Consider the following 11,220-nt stretch of genomic DNA (forward strand, 5'->3'; position numbering starts at 1 on the left):
TTCTGGGTTGCTGGCAGCTAATCTCTTCCTGGTTTTGCTTCAGGTTTTTATTTCGATGTAATGGAGATCACCCCTGAAATTATCGGGCGTCATAGGTTTAATGCGGAAAACATTGAGGTAACTTACGTCTTTTTTTTCCTTTTCATGGTATATGTGTGTAGTGTGTGTGTGCATGTTTGCATGTGTGTTACCGGTGTGCATGCATGTGGCAGCCCAAGATTGACACTGGGAATCTTCCTGAGTGTTCTTCCACCTGATTCATTGAGACAGAATGAATTTTTGTTTCTCGATGAAACCCAGAGCTTGTTCAGGGGATTCTGTCTCCACCTCTGAGGCTGGAACTACGGGCAAGCCACCATGCCCACCTGGCATTTCTGTGGGCCCTCAGACTCCAAACTCAGGTTCTCTTGCTCACACAGCAAGCACTGTAACTGCAGAGCTATCCCCCAGCCCCAGACACACGTGCTGTGGGTTTACATCTACTCAGGTGTGGAGTACTCTGTTTAACAACCGGCCATCAGATCATGCTGCTTGTAGGGGTTCCGTCACCTGCCCATCTACAGATGTGCTCGGGTGCATTCTAGAGGCTGCGGCCTTAATGGGCTGACAGTCCCTGTCCCTTCTCCAAGGAGCAATACAGGGGACCTGAGTACTCTGTGAGCTACTATCTTCCCCTAGACTGGTGTCACTGGACATTTCCTTGGTGGCTGTACCCTCCACCTCCCAGCAGCCCTTGGGTCCTGAGGGCAGGAGTTTCTTCCTAATTGGAAGAGCCTGTGGGAGAGACAGTGGCACTCACTGAGCACCATTGGGTTCCCAGCATCATGGTGTGATTGTAGTATCATCCTCTTTCTCTAAGCAACTCTGTGAAGTAGGCATGACTAGCCCTTTTTACAGATGGGGAAGCTGAGGCCTTAGTGGCCAGCCCAAAGTCACAAGGTCACAGGTGGTGGAGGAAGCTCAGGCCCAGGCCTTCCTGAAGCCGCTTCTCAGAGGCCACTTTTCTCTCCTTTCTGTGGGGCCCCTTCCGGGAGAGCCCTGTTGGGATGGGTTTTCTGGTAGTTCCCATGAGTTGACAGCATGTTTTGAGGGAGTTGGAGCTGGAGGATGCTTGTGAACCCAGTGGATGTTGGGGAGCTTAGGTGAGATACTCTAGTCACTGTAATAGTCAGGTGGAAATTAAGTATTACACATTTGCTAGAATGCTTTGGATATAATGTAGAAAGTTTTCTGGGCATAGGGGTGGCGCACGCCTTTAATCCCAGCCCTCGGGAGGCAGAGGCAGGAGGATCTCTGTGAGTTCAAAGTCAGCCTGGTCTACAGAGTGAGTTCCAGGACAGCCAGGGCTATGTAGCGAGACCCTGTTATAAACAAACAAACAAACAAACAATGTAGAAAATTCATCCTGGTCCTCAGGTTGAAGTTCAGTTTCTGTTTATAGAGAAAAGATACACATGCCTGCCCTTGCATACGTCAGTCCTAAGCCTGCTCTTGTGTACCTCAGTTCTAAGCTCATCAAGGAGAAAGTAGGGTTCTTCATTCATTCATTCACTCAGTAGATATGTTTTTTTCCCCCAGATTTGCTCATTTCATATGTATAAGTATTTGCTTGCATGGATGTATGTACATCATGTGTGTGTCTGGAGACCTCAGAGGCCAAACAAGGACACTGGATCCCCTGAAACTGGAATTACAGATGGTTGTGAGCTGCCATGTTGGGGGTACTGGGAACTGAACCCAGGTCCTCTGCAAGAGCATTGAGAGAAAGTGGCAAGTTTACTTCTTGATCTGAGGGGCTGGAGAAGCAGGCCTCTGCCTGGGGGTGACTCCTCTCCGAGCTGTCTTGATGCTCCAGAGTCATGGTGGGTACTCAGGATAAGTTCATGGCTATCACTTATCAAACATCAACTCCATATCCTAAGCCCTGTCAATCTAATTTGGCCATGGTGACCTTGAAAACCGGGTTCTGTCTTTGCAGCCCTAAGTTAGGAAAGAGGACCAAACAGGAAGATTCACATGATATTCAGGGTCAGAGGGGAAATGAGTCAGAACTTGAACCCTTGGCTGCCTGAGACTGAGCACTGTGATGTCACTGAGTCCTCAGAGTGGCACACAGGTGAGGTGTGAGCTGTGCATTGAGAGTTGTGTCCGTGTGAAGGTGGGACAGGTGAAATTGATGGTTAAAGTAAGATCACTTACATGCACACACACACACACACACACACACATATGCACGCACACACACACACGTATGCACAGACACTCAGAGTCCCTCGTGCTGTGCCCACTTTCTGTAAACAGGTCTCAGCATTCCCTGGGGATGTGGAGATTCGAGCTCTGATCGAAGGACAGTTCATGGCCAAGAGGATTCATGCAGAAGGCCTTGGCTACCGAGTCAGTAAGTGAGCGGCCATCTGGATGTATTCTGGGGCTGGGGAGGGGCAGAGGCCCAGAGATAGTACCTAGTAAGGGTCTTTCGTTACAGGATGGGGAGAAGGTGGGTGGACTCAGTCCTGGGTGGGGTGAGGAAGTGATTCAGGCTCCCGAGAGCAGATGTAGATGCAGAGGCGGGGTGGCCTGCTTCTCTGCTCTGTCACTGCTTACCTGATTTCTTGGTCATAAGTTGTAGGCATCAGGAGAGGTCTGTGGGTGCCCCAGGTCCTACCTGCAGAGAAGCATCCTGAGCTCTGAACCTTGGGGATATGAACAGTGTGGGTGGAAGGCCTGTGTTCTGGGGCCATGACTGGGCCTCTCAGCTGAACCAGAAAGAGTGGTCATGTAGTGCCACCGCCAGCGCTCACAGGACTGAGGAGAGGGCAGACCCAGGGCTCTTGGAAGGGATTCCTAAGAACTTGGCTGTAGAACAAGTAGGTCCCAGAGCTCAGTGACTCCATCCCACTGGTGGAGTTAGACTACTGTAAGGGTCTTCAAGAAGGCTGTGCTAGCCCACTAGTGTCCAAGTGAAGCACTGGGTGTGGTGTGGTAGTGTTGGTCATTTGTCCCAGCACTAGAGAGGCAGAGGCAGGTGCATCTCTGTGAGTTCCAGCTCAGTAAGGGCTACATAGTAGGATCCTCTCTCAACAAAGAAACAACAAAATCCCTATGAGACTCTTTGCCTCGGAGTGCCCGTGGAAGCCTTTATGGACAGTTCAGGTTCTGTGTTGAATGTTTTATTGTCTTTGAACCAACCAAGTAAAAGGATACTATAAAAATAAGCTTGGGGAAACCCGATAGACAGCATCTACTTAAGCTGAATATACACCATGCCAGCAATCTTATTCTTATGTAAACACTCACAGGAACATACATATGTTCATTAAAGGTATCCGTGAAAAAAAAAAGTGTCCATGAGAACATTCAATGTGGCCCTTGCTCACTAGCCCGGAGATGAAAGCAATCTAGTATCTATTGAGAGTAGACAGACTGACTGGGAGTGGTGGTGTTTGTCAGTTTATCGCAGCTCTTGGGAGGCAGAGGCATAGGTAGGCAGGTCTCTGTGAGTTCCAGACCAGCAGGTGACACAGACAGACCTTGTCTCGATAAAACAAACAGAAATTAAAAGAAAACAAAAAAATGTAGACAGGATAATGCATGTGTCTTCACAAGATAGACTACCACATAGAAATGAAGAGGACCCCCCTCTTAATTACACGCCACAGAATTTGTAGGTGACACACACTAATGGTGAGCAAAGGAACAGTGTTCAGACTCAATGCAGACATTACTTGCTGCTGCTTAAACCAGGATAATTCGGGCTGGGTGTGGCTCGGTTGGTAGAGTGCCTGCCTAACCCAAGGCCCTGGTTCCATCCTCGGCACCATATAAAATGAACATGCTGGCTCATGCCTGTAATCCTACCACTAGGGAAGGCTTGAACCTGCTCTGTAGCTGAGGATGACCTTGAACTCCTGATCTTCCTTACTCTGCTTCCCAAGTCCTGGGATTACAGTATGTACCAACAAACCTGAGTTTTAATACAAATATTAAAATAAGTAAAACAATTCCTGTGAGCCGGGCGGTGGTGGCACACGCCTTTAATCCCAGCACTGAGAGGCAGAGCCAGGCGGATCTCTGTGAGTTCGAGGCCAGCCTGGGCTACCAAGTGAGTTCCAGGAAAGGAGCAAAGCTACACAGAGAAAGCTTGTCTCGAAAAAATAATTAATAAATAAATAAAACAAAATAATTCCTATGGACTCTCTCATTTAACCATCTTGGAACTGTATTTTTTTTTAAATCCTGAAGGTTTTCAAAGTCCTCAGACATCTTTAGAAATGAGATTGTGTGAGCAGGGCAGAGAAACTGGCTCTAATTGCCTAGCAGGGGTCTTTGGACCATCAGTAGGGGACATCTAGGCATGGAGGGGCCATCCAGCAGCCCAGAGTGCAGGAGGAGGCAGGGCAGAGCAGCCGGAAGGAGTGTGTATGGTTACTCAAGAGCAATTCCTGTAGAACATAAAGACATTTACTCTCTTAGCAAGTTGAAAAGCAGATTCAAGCCTGCCTTGAAAGCTCTGCTGGGTTCCTTTTTAAACAAGACCTCCTGGTTTTGGGGGCGGGGTTTCCTTTTTATTTTTAAAGTATATTTATTATTTGTGTATGGGGGGGTGGGCACATACAACTCAGCATGAAAGTGGAGGTCAGAGGACAACTTTGGGGTCAGTTCACTCTTTCTACCACATGAGCTCTGGGGACTGAACTCAGGACATCAGGCTTGTCACCAAGCGCCTTAATCTGCTGAGCCATCTCTCAGCAGGTTCCTTTTTTTATTTATTATTTTTATTTTTCATTTTAAAAATCTCACTTTATGTATATGAATGTTTTGACTGCATAGATAGATGTCTGTGTACCACTTGTGCACCTGATGCCTGCAGAGGCCAGAAGAAGGCATTGACGCCCCTGGAACTGGAGTTACAGACAGTTGTGAGCTGCCACGTGGGTGCTGGGAATCAAACCAGGGTCTTCTGGAAGAACAGCCAGTGCTCTTATCCATTGAGCCATCTCTCCAGCCCCAAAATAAATCCTTTTTAAAGAGAACAAGAAAAAAAGGAAAAAAAGCCACCAAAGTTTTTTGTAAGGTTTGGATATGAAGCCCTTATCTATTGAAGAAAATTCTAGTATTGATATGTTGGGAGATTTTTTTCCCCTTTTTCTATTTTTTAGGGGGTGGTGGAGCAGAGTGGGGTGCTCGTGATTGAACTCAAGGCCTTGTGTTTACTAGGCAAGCACTCTGCCAACTGAGCTACATCTCCAACCCCAAGTTCATTCTTTAATTTTTTAGTTGATAAAGACAATAAAGGCAGATGGACTGTAGATGACATACGAGGAGTACTGCATGGACAGGCCAAGCTTTGGGTCTCTCCACAGTCCTGGGAGATCAGCAGGAGCCATAGCTGAAGCCCTCCATGGTTGAAGGAGAGTCCTTTCTGCCTTGGGAGAATTGCTACAACCACTTTAGTTCTGTTTCGTCTTTTGTTTTACAGTGCCCAAAACAAAGATTCTGGCCACAGGAGGAGCATCTCACAATAAAGACATCTTACAGGTATGTGTGATGGTGGCTCCGCACCTCAACGTTGTCCTTGTCGTTGCATCTAGGAGCTAGATGTCTCCTTAGTCACTCTTTGCCTTATTTGGGGGAACAAAGTCTTTCACTGAACCTGGAGCCCACAGATTTGACCAGAATGGCGGGCTAGCAAGCCCCAGGCATTTGCTTCCCCAGGGCTGGGATTCCAGGCATGCGCTATACACACAGCTTTTTTTCCATGGGTTCCTAGGAGTTTGAAGTCAAGTCCTTGTGCACCTATAGCAAACACTTTACTGAAGGAGCCACCCAGTTGTCTTGTGACACTGGAGGTTCTGGGCTTGATTCCCAGCACTGAAAGAAAATAAATAAACAAATTTAGAGTGTGTATTGCTGTGATAAAACACCATGAGCAAAAGCAACTTACGGAGAAAAGGGTTTATTTTGTCACTGAGGGATGTCAGGGCAGGAGCTAAGACAGGCACCTGCAGACCAGAACTGAAGCAGAAGCCATGGACGGGTGCTGCTTACTGGCTTGTTCCTCATGGCTTGCTCAGCCTGCTTTATTATGGACCTAGGACCACCTGCCAGGGATGGCACCATCCACAATGGAATGAGTCCTCCACTCCCACATTAATTACTAATTAGGAAAATGACCCACAGACTTGTCTACAGGCTAATCTTATGGAGATATTTTCTGATTTTCTAAACCATGTTTCCCTCTTTTCAGATTACTCTAGCTTGTGCCAAGTTGACAAAAAAAACCCACAAAACAATGATATAAGTAGTTTAAAAGTATAAGCAGGGCTGGGGAATGAGTCAGCTGGTAAAGTGCTTGCCATGCAGACATGAGGAACTGAGTTCAGATTCCTACCCCCATCAAAAGTCAGTCTTGGTCATGTGTACCCAGCACTGGGGAAGTGGAGACAAGAGAGTCTGAGAGTGCTGGCCAGCCACGCTAGCCAATCTGTGAGCTGGTGGCCAAATTAAAGACATTTCAACAGTGAGGTGAAGTGATTGAAGAAGACACCTAGCATTAACCTCTGGCCTCCACTTGTACCTGCACACAGGAGGATGCCTCCTTCCCCACACACATGCGCTTGCACACGCACACGTGTGCACCCCCCCCACACACACACACGCACAGGGGATTAGACGTGGTGGTGCACACTGTTAATCCTGGTGCTCAGGAGATAGCAGTAGGTGGATCTGTGAGTTCTAGGCCAGCCTGGTCTAAATAGTGATTTCTACACCAGCCAGGGTTACATAGTAAGACGGTGTCTCTAAAAACAGTACAGGGCATGGTGGTGCATGCTTGCTATCTCCTCACTCAGGAGGCTGGATCAGGAAGAGGTGAGTTTGAGGCTAGCTTGGGTTACATAGTAAACTTCAGGCTGGCTGGAGCTATATGGTAGGCTCTTGTCTTTGAAAAGGTACAGGGACAGCCTGGAGACTGGCCCTTCCCTAGGTCTTCCCCAGGTCACCCTGTCTCATCATCAGGCAGCTGTCATTGAATGGAAGGCATCGGAAGACATGAACAAGGAGAAAAGAGCTTTTCTAAACGATCTCTCTGAGTGACCACTCACCCAGTATAACCTCCGTGTTCCTCCCAGGTGCTTGCAGATGTTTTTGGGGCCCCCGTGTATGTCATAGACACCACCAGTTCAGCCTGCGTGGGCTCTGCATACCGAGCCTTTCATGGTAGGTCAATGAATGGGACTCGGCTGTCTCTGCAAGTGTTTAGGCACCACTGGGATGAGAAGAGTGGGAAGGGGAGAGGATGGTGTCTTAGTTAGGGTTTCTATTGCTGTGAAGAGACACCATGACCACGGCAACCCTTATAAAGGAAAACATTTAATTGAGGTGGTGGCTTACAGTTTCAGAGGTTTAGTCATCATTATCATCATGGCTGGGAGTATGGTGGCTTGCTGAGAGTCCTACATCTTGCAGGCAATAGGAAGTGAACAGAGACACTGAGACAGTGGTCTTGAGCTTATATGAGACCTCAAGTGTCTACAGTGACACTTCCCCCAACAAGACCACACCTACTCCAAGGAGGCCATACCTCCTAATAGTGCCACTCCCTTTGGGGGCCATTTTCTTTCAAACCACCCCAGATGGCATTCCCAGTTTGAGGGACACTGGAGTCTCAGGAGTGTTAGCCTCCTTTCTGTCCCTCCCAGCAGGCGAGAATGAACCCTTTGTCTTATGTTCTCTAGGTAGAGTGGGGAAAGGGAAATAGTATTCAAACTGGATGAGGCCTGATCAGAATCAAGCTCTACAGAGAGAGGCCAGAAAGCCCCCAGGGCATCACAGAACATGGGTATAGGTCCAGCTAGTGCAGAGGAAGGCAGCGTGGCTGCAGAAGCGGGGAAGGCCTCAGAGCCGAGAAGTCCAGAACCGTGGACAGCTCCCTGGAGGCCCTGGCTCTGATGGCTGTCTCCCTGAGACTTGGGACATGACTGAAGACTGCTGAGTTAGGGTTGAGGTTAGCCTCCTCAGTAGGTTGCTTTTCCCTGCCGTCTGTCTGCTGGGGAACTCCTGGCTGTCAAGGTCATCCGGGTGCCACCCTTTCCCTAGGGGTCCGTTCTTCCCGTTCACTTTTCACTTCTCAACACACACACTTAAACTTGATGTTTCTTTCAACATTACAAGTGAATGAAGTGCTGTTCTCTCTTCCTTTTTATAGTATTTTTATTTTATAATTAACTTAATTTCACATATCGGCCACAGATTCCCCTGTCCTCCCTCCTCCCACCCCCCAGCCTTCCCCCCCAATCCACCCCCCACTCCCACCTCCTCCAAGGCAAAGTCTCCCCTGGGGAGTCAGCCCAGCCTGGCAGACTCAGCCAAGGCAGGTTCAGTCCCCTCCTCCCTACACCAAGGCTGAGCAAAGTGTCTCAGCATAGGCCCCAGGCTCCACCAAGGACAGGTCCTGTCTCCACTAAGTGCTGTTCTCTTAATGACGAACCCTTCAATCCTTTCTCCATCACCTCATGCAACTTCATGTAGCAAGATCATGGGGAATTTACTTCCAAATTTGTACCCTTTACCCCATTCTAGGGGATTGAACCCAGGCCACGTACTCGTCTGTGCTTGGTAAGCTATAGCACAAGCCCTGCCCCCATATACTTTTTGTTTTGAGATGAGGTCTCACAGAATTGTCCAGGTTGATTTCCATTCGCTCTGGATTCCAGGTGGTCTTTAAACTTCCCATTCTCCGATATGTATAACAGAAATCACCCATCTTAATTTTTTTTGTTTGTTTGTTTTTGTTTTTTGGGACAGGGTTTCTCTGTGTAGTTTTGGTGCCTGTCCTGGATCTCGCTCTGTAGACCAGGCTGGCCTCGAACTCACAGAGATCCACCTGCCTCTGCCTCCCAAGTGCTGGGATTAAAGGCGTGTGCCACCACCGCCCGGCCATCTTAATTATTTTTAGCAGTTTTGCTGCCAGTGACTTTTAACAACTCTTCTGAGCTGGGCTAATCCGGTTTTAAACACATTTCGGGGGTTTCTTGTTCTGGTGCTGGGCTGAAGCCAGGGTCTTTGCATGCTGAGGCGACACCTGCCACTGGGCTGCACTGCCATACCCTCCTGGTCTGACAGCGTTTATCACCATAGCAGTGTCTGTCACACAAGTCAGTTAGCCTCGTTTGCGATGCGCATGAATGTGAGATGACCTTTCCCCTCTAGGCCTTGCAGGAGGGACAAGTGTGGCCTTTTCAGAGGTTGTGAAATCAGCCCCACATCCCAGCCTGGCTGCCACCCCCAGCCCAGGAGCTTCCCAGGTGAGAAACCATCCGGTTTTCTCTTAGCATTTGCTTTCTCAGTTTGGCTTGGGTCTTTTTCCTTTTCTTTAAAAGGTAAGTTTTTCTTTCTTGTCTACATTAAGCCTGCTATACCCAACTGGAGGGAAATCTTACCTCCCCCTCCTCCACTCCCAAGGACTTGGGGATTGATCCTGGGGTTTTACCCATGGGAAGCATGCACTTGACTCTGGAATTACATCCTCGGCCTACAAAGACACCAAGGGTGCTGGAACCTGAACCTGGGTCCTCTGCAAGGATAATACATGCTCTTAATCACTGCACCATCTCTCCAACTCATTTTTCAAAAGTAAAAATGGAAACAAAATTAATTTTAATAATATATTTCACTTAATCTAATGTATCCAAATTATCATCATTTTAGTACATAACTGCTTAGAGAAATTACTAATGTCATAATCCACATTAGTTTTGCACAAGGCTTTGGAAATTTGAAGTAAGTTTTATAAATATATGTATTTATTTATTTAAATTTTTATTTATTTTATGTGTATGAGTGTTTTGTCTACTGTATGTTTATACATCATGTGTGTGCTTGGTGACTGAGAAGGCTGGAAGAGGGTGTCAGATCCCCTGGAACTAGAGTTACAGACCATAGTGAGTCACTGTGTGGGTGCTGGGACTCAAACCTGGGTCCTCTGGAAGGGTAGCCAGTGCTCTAAACCACTGGGGTGTCATCCAGCCTCAGAATTTACTTTTTGTTTTGTTTTGTTTTTTTGTTTTTTGAGACAGGGTTTCTCTGTGTAACAGCCCTGGCTGTCTTGGAACTCACTCTGTAGACCAGGCTGGCCTTGAACTCACAGAGATCCACTTGCCTCTGCCTCCCCCAAGTGCTGGGATTAAAGGCATGCACCCCTACCACCGAACAGAATTTACATTTTTAAATTGCAAGCTGTAAGCTGGTATAAGAGGCACTTCCCCTTCCCCATGATAAACTTCTCTTTCTGCCCTTCCAGGTCTATGAGGCCCTTCTCCCTCGGTATGCTGAACTTGAACAGAGAATCTTGTCTCAGGCCCGGGGGCCTCTGGAATGAACTCTGTATGCCCTGGCAGTCTGCCGCCTCCCTCCTGCCCAGACTCCCCAGTGACACTGTCCTCTTGCTTGTTCTGAGCAGCTCCTGGGCTGTGTTGACTCAGTGGAGCGCTCCTGTCCTGTCCTGGACCATCCTGAAGTTGGCCATGACTCCCTGGAGACATGTGGGCTGCCTCTGTCCCAGGGTGGGAAAGCAGCTTCTCCTTTTCTGTCTTTCATTCCAGGAGGCAGGAAAACACAGTGTGTAGGGTATGACCACCAAAGATGATCACCTTCCCCGTTTTGTTTTGTTTTTTTTTTTTTGAGACAGGGTTTCTCTGTGTAGCTTTGCGCCTTTCCTGGAACTCACTTGGTAGCCCAGGCTGGCCTCAAACTCACAGCGATCCGCCTGGCTCTGCCTCCCGAGTGCTGGGATTAAAGGCATGCGCCGCCGCCGCCGCCGCCGCCGCCGCCGCCGCCGCCGCCGCCGCCGCCGCCGCCGCCGCCGCCGCCGCCGCCGCCCGGCACCTTCCCCGTTTTAAAGGCAGAAAGCAAGCTCTCTTTTAGGACCGAACTCAGCAGAATAGGGGACAGCCTTCTTCCTGACTTACCACTCCTCCGTGGTCCTCACCTTTCGACACCCCACCCCACACTGGGACCTCCATCCTTCCCTGCAAACCAGACTTCACAGTGCCCCCTCATCGCCCTCCCACCTGTTTCCACCCCGTTTCTTTAAGTGCCTTCCCAGGGTCCTCTCCTGTCTGTCCGTCTTCTCCCTTTCTTACCCGTACCTTCCTGGTTAACTTCCCACGCAAGATGACCTTCATGGGCTTGGTGAATACCCTTCCTGTGCCCTCCCCCAGC

The 11,220-nt window shown here is 48.6% G+C and overlaps 1 protein-coding gene across 4 annotated transcripts in view; it reads left to right on the forward strand.

Annotated features, from left to right (window-relative positions):
• The window catches only part of Xylb (xylulokinase), a 35,348-nt gene extending 24,513 nt beyond the window's left edge, over nucleotides 1-10,835 (forward strand). For 2 of the 4 annotated variants that reach the window (XM_052724096.1, XM_052724106.1), the window contains 6 exons: nucleotides 44-117; nucleotides 2,302-2,398; nucleotides 5,480-5,538; nucleotides 7,131-7,218; nucleotides 9,211-9,305; nucleotides 10,301-10,834. In XM_052724096.1, coding sequence (XP_052580056.1) covers nucleotides 44-117; nucleotides 2,302-2,398; nucleotides 5,480-5,538; nucleotides 7,131-7,218; nucleotides 9,211-9,305; nucleotides 10,301-10,378 — 491 coding nt within the window. In that variant the 3' untranslated portion in view covers nucleotides 10,379-10,834. Of the gene's footprint in view, nucleotides 1-43; nucleotides 118-2,301; nucleotides 2,399-5,479; nucleotides 5,539-7,130; nucleotides 7,219-9,210; nucleotides 9,306-10,300 lie in introns of all 4 variants that reach the window. The other 2 variants (XM_052724115.1, XM_052724122.1) reach the window with 2 other exon arrangements.
• The last annotated feature ends 385 nt before the right edge of the window (nucleotides 10,836-11,220 follow it).

This window comes from Peromyscus californicus, unplaced genomic scaffold (assembly GCF_007827085.1).
Source record: "Peromyscus californicus insignis strain IS unplaced genomic scaffold, ASM782708v3 Scaffold_11__1_contigs__length_118956290, whole genome shotgun sequence".
NCBI classification, from domain to species: domain Eukaryota; kingdom Metazoa; phylum Chordata; class Mammalia; order Rodentia; family Cricetidae; genus Peromyscus; species Peromyscus californicus.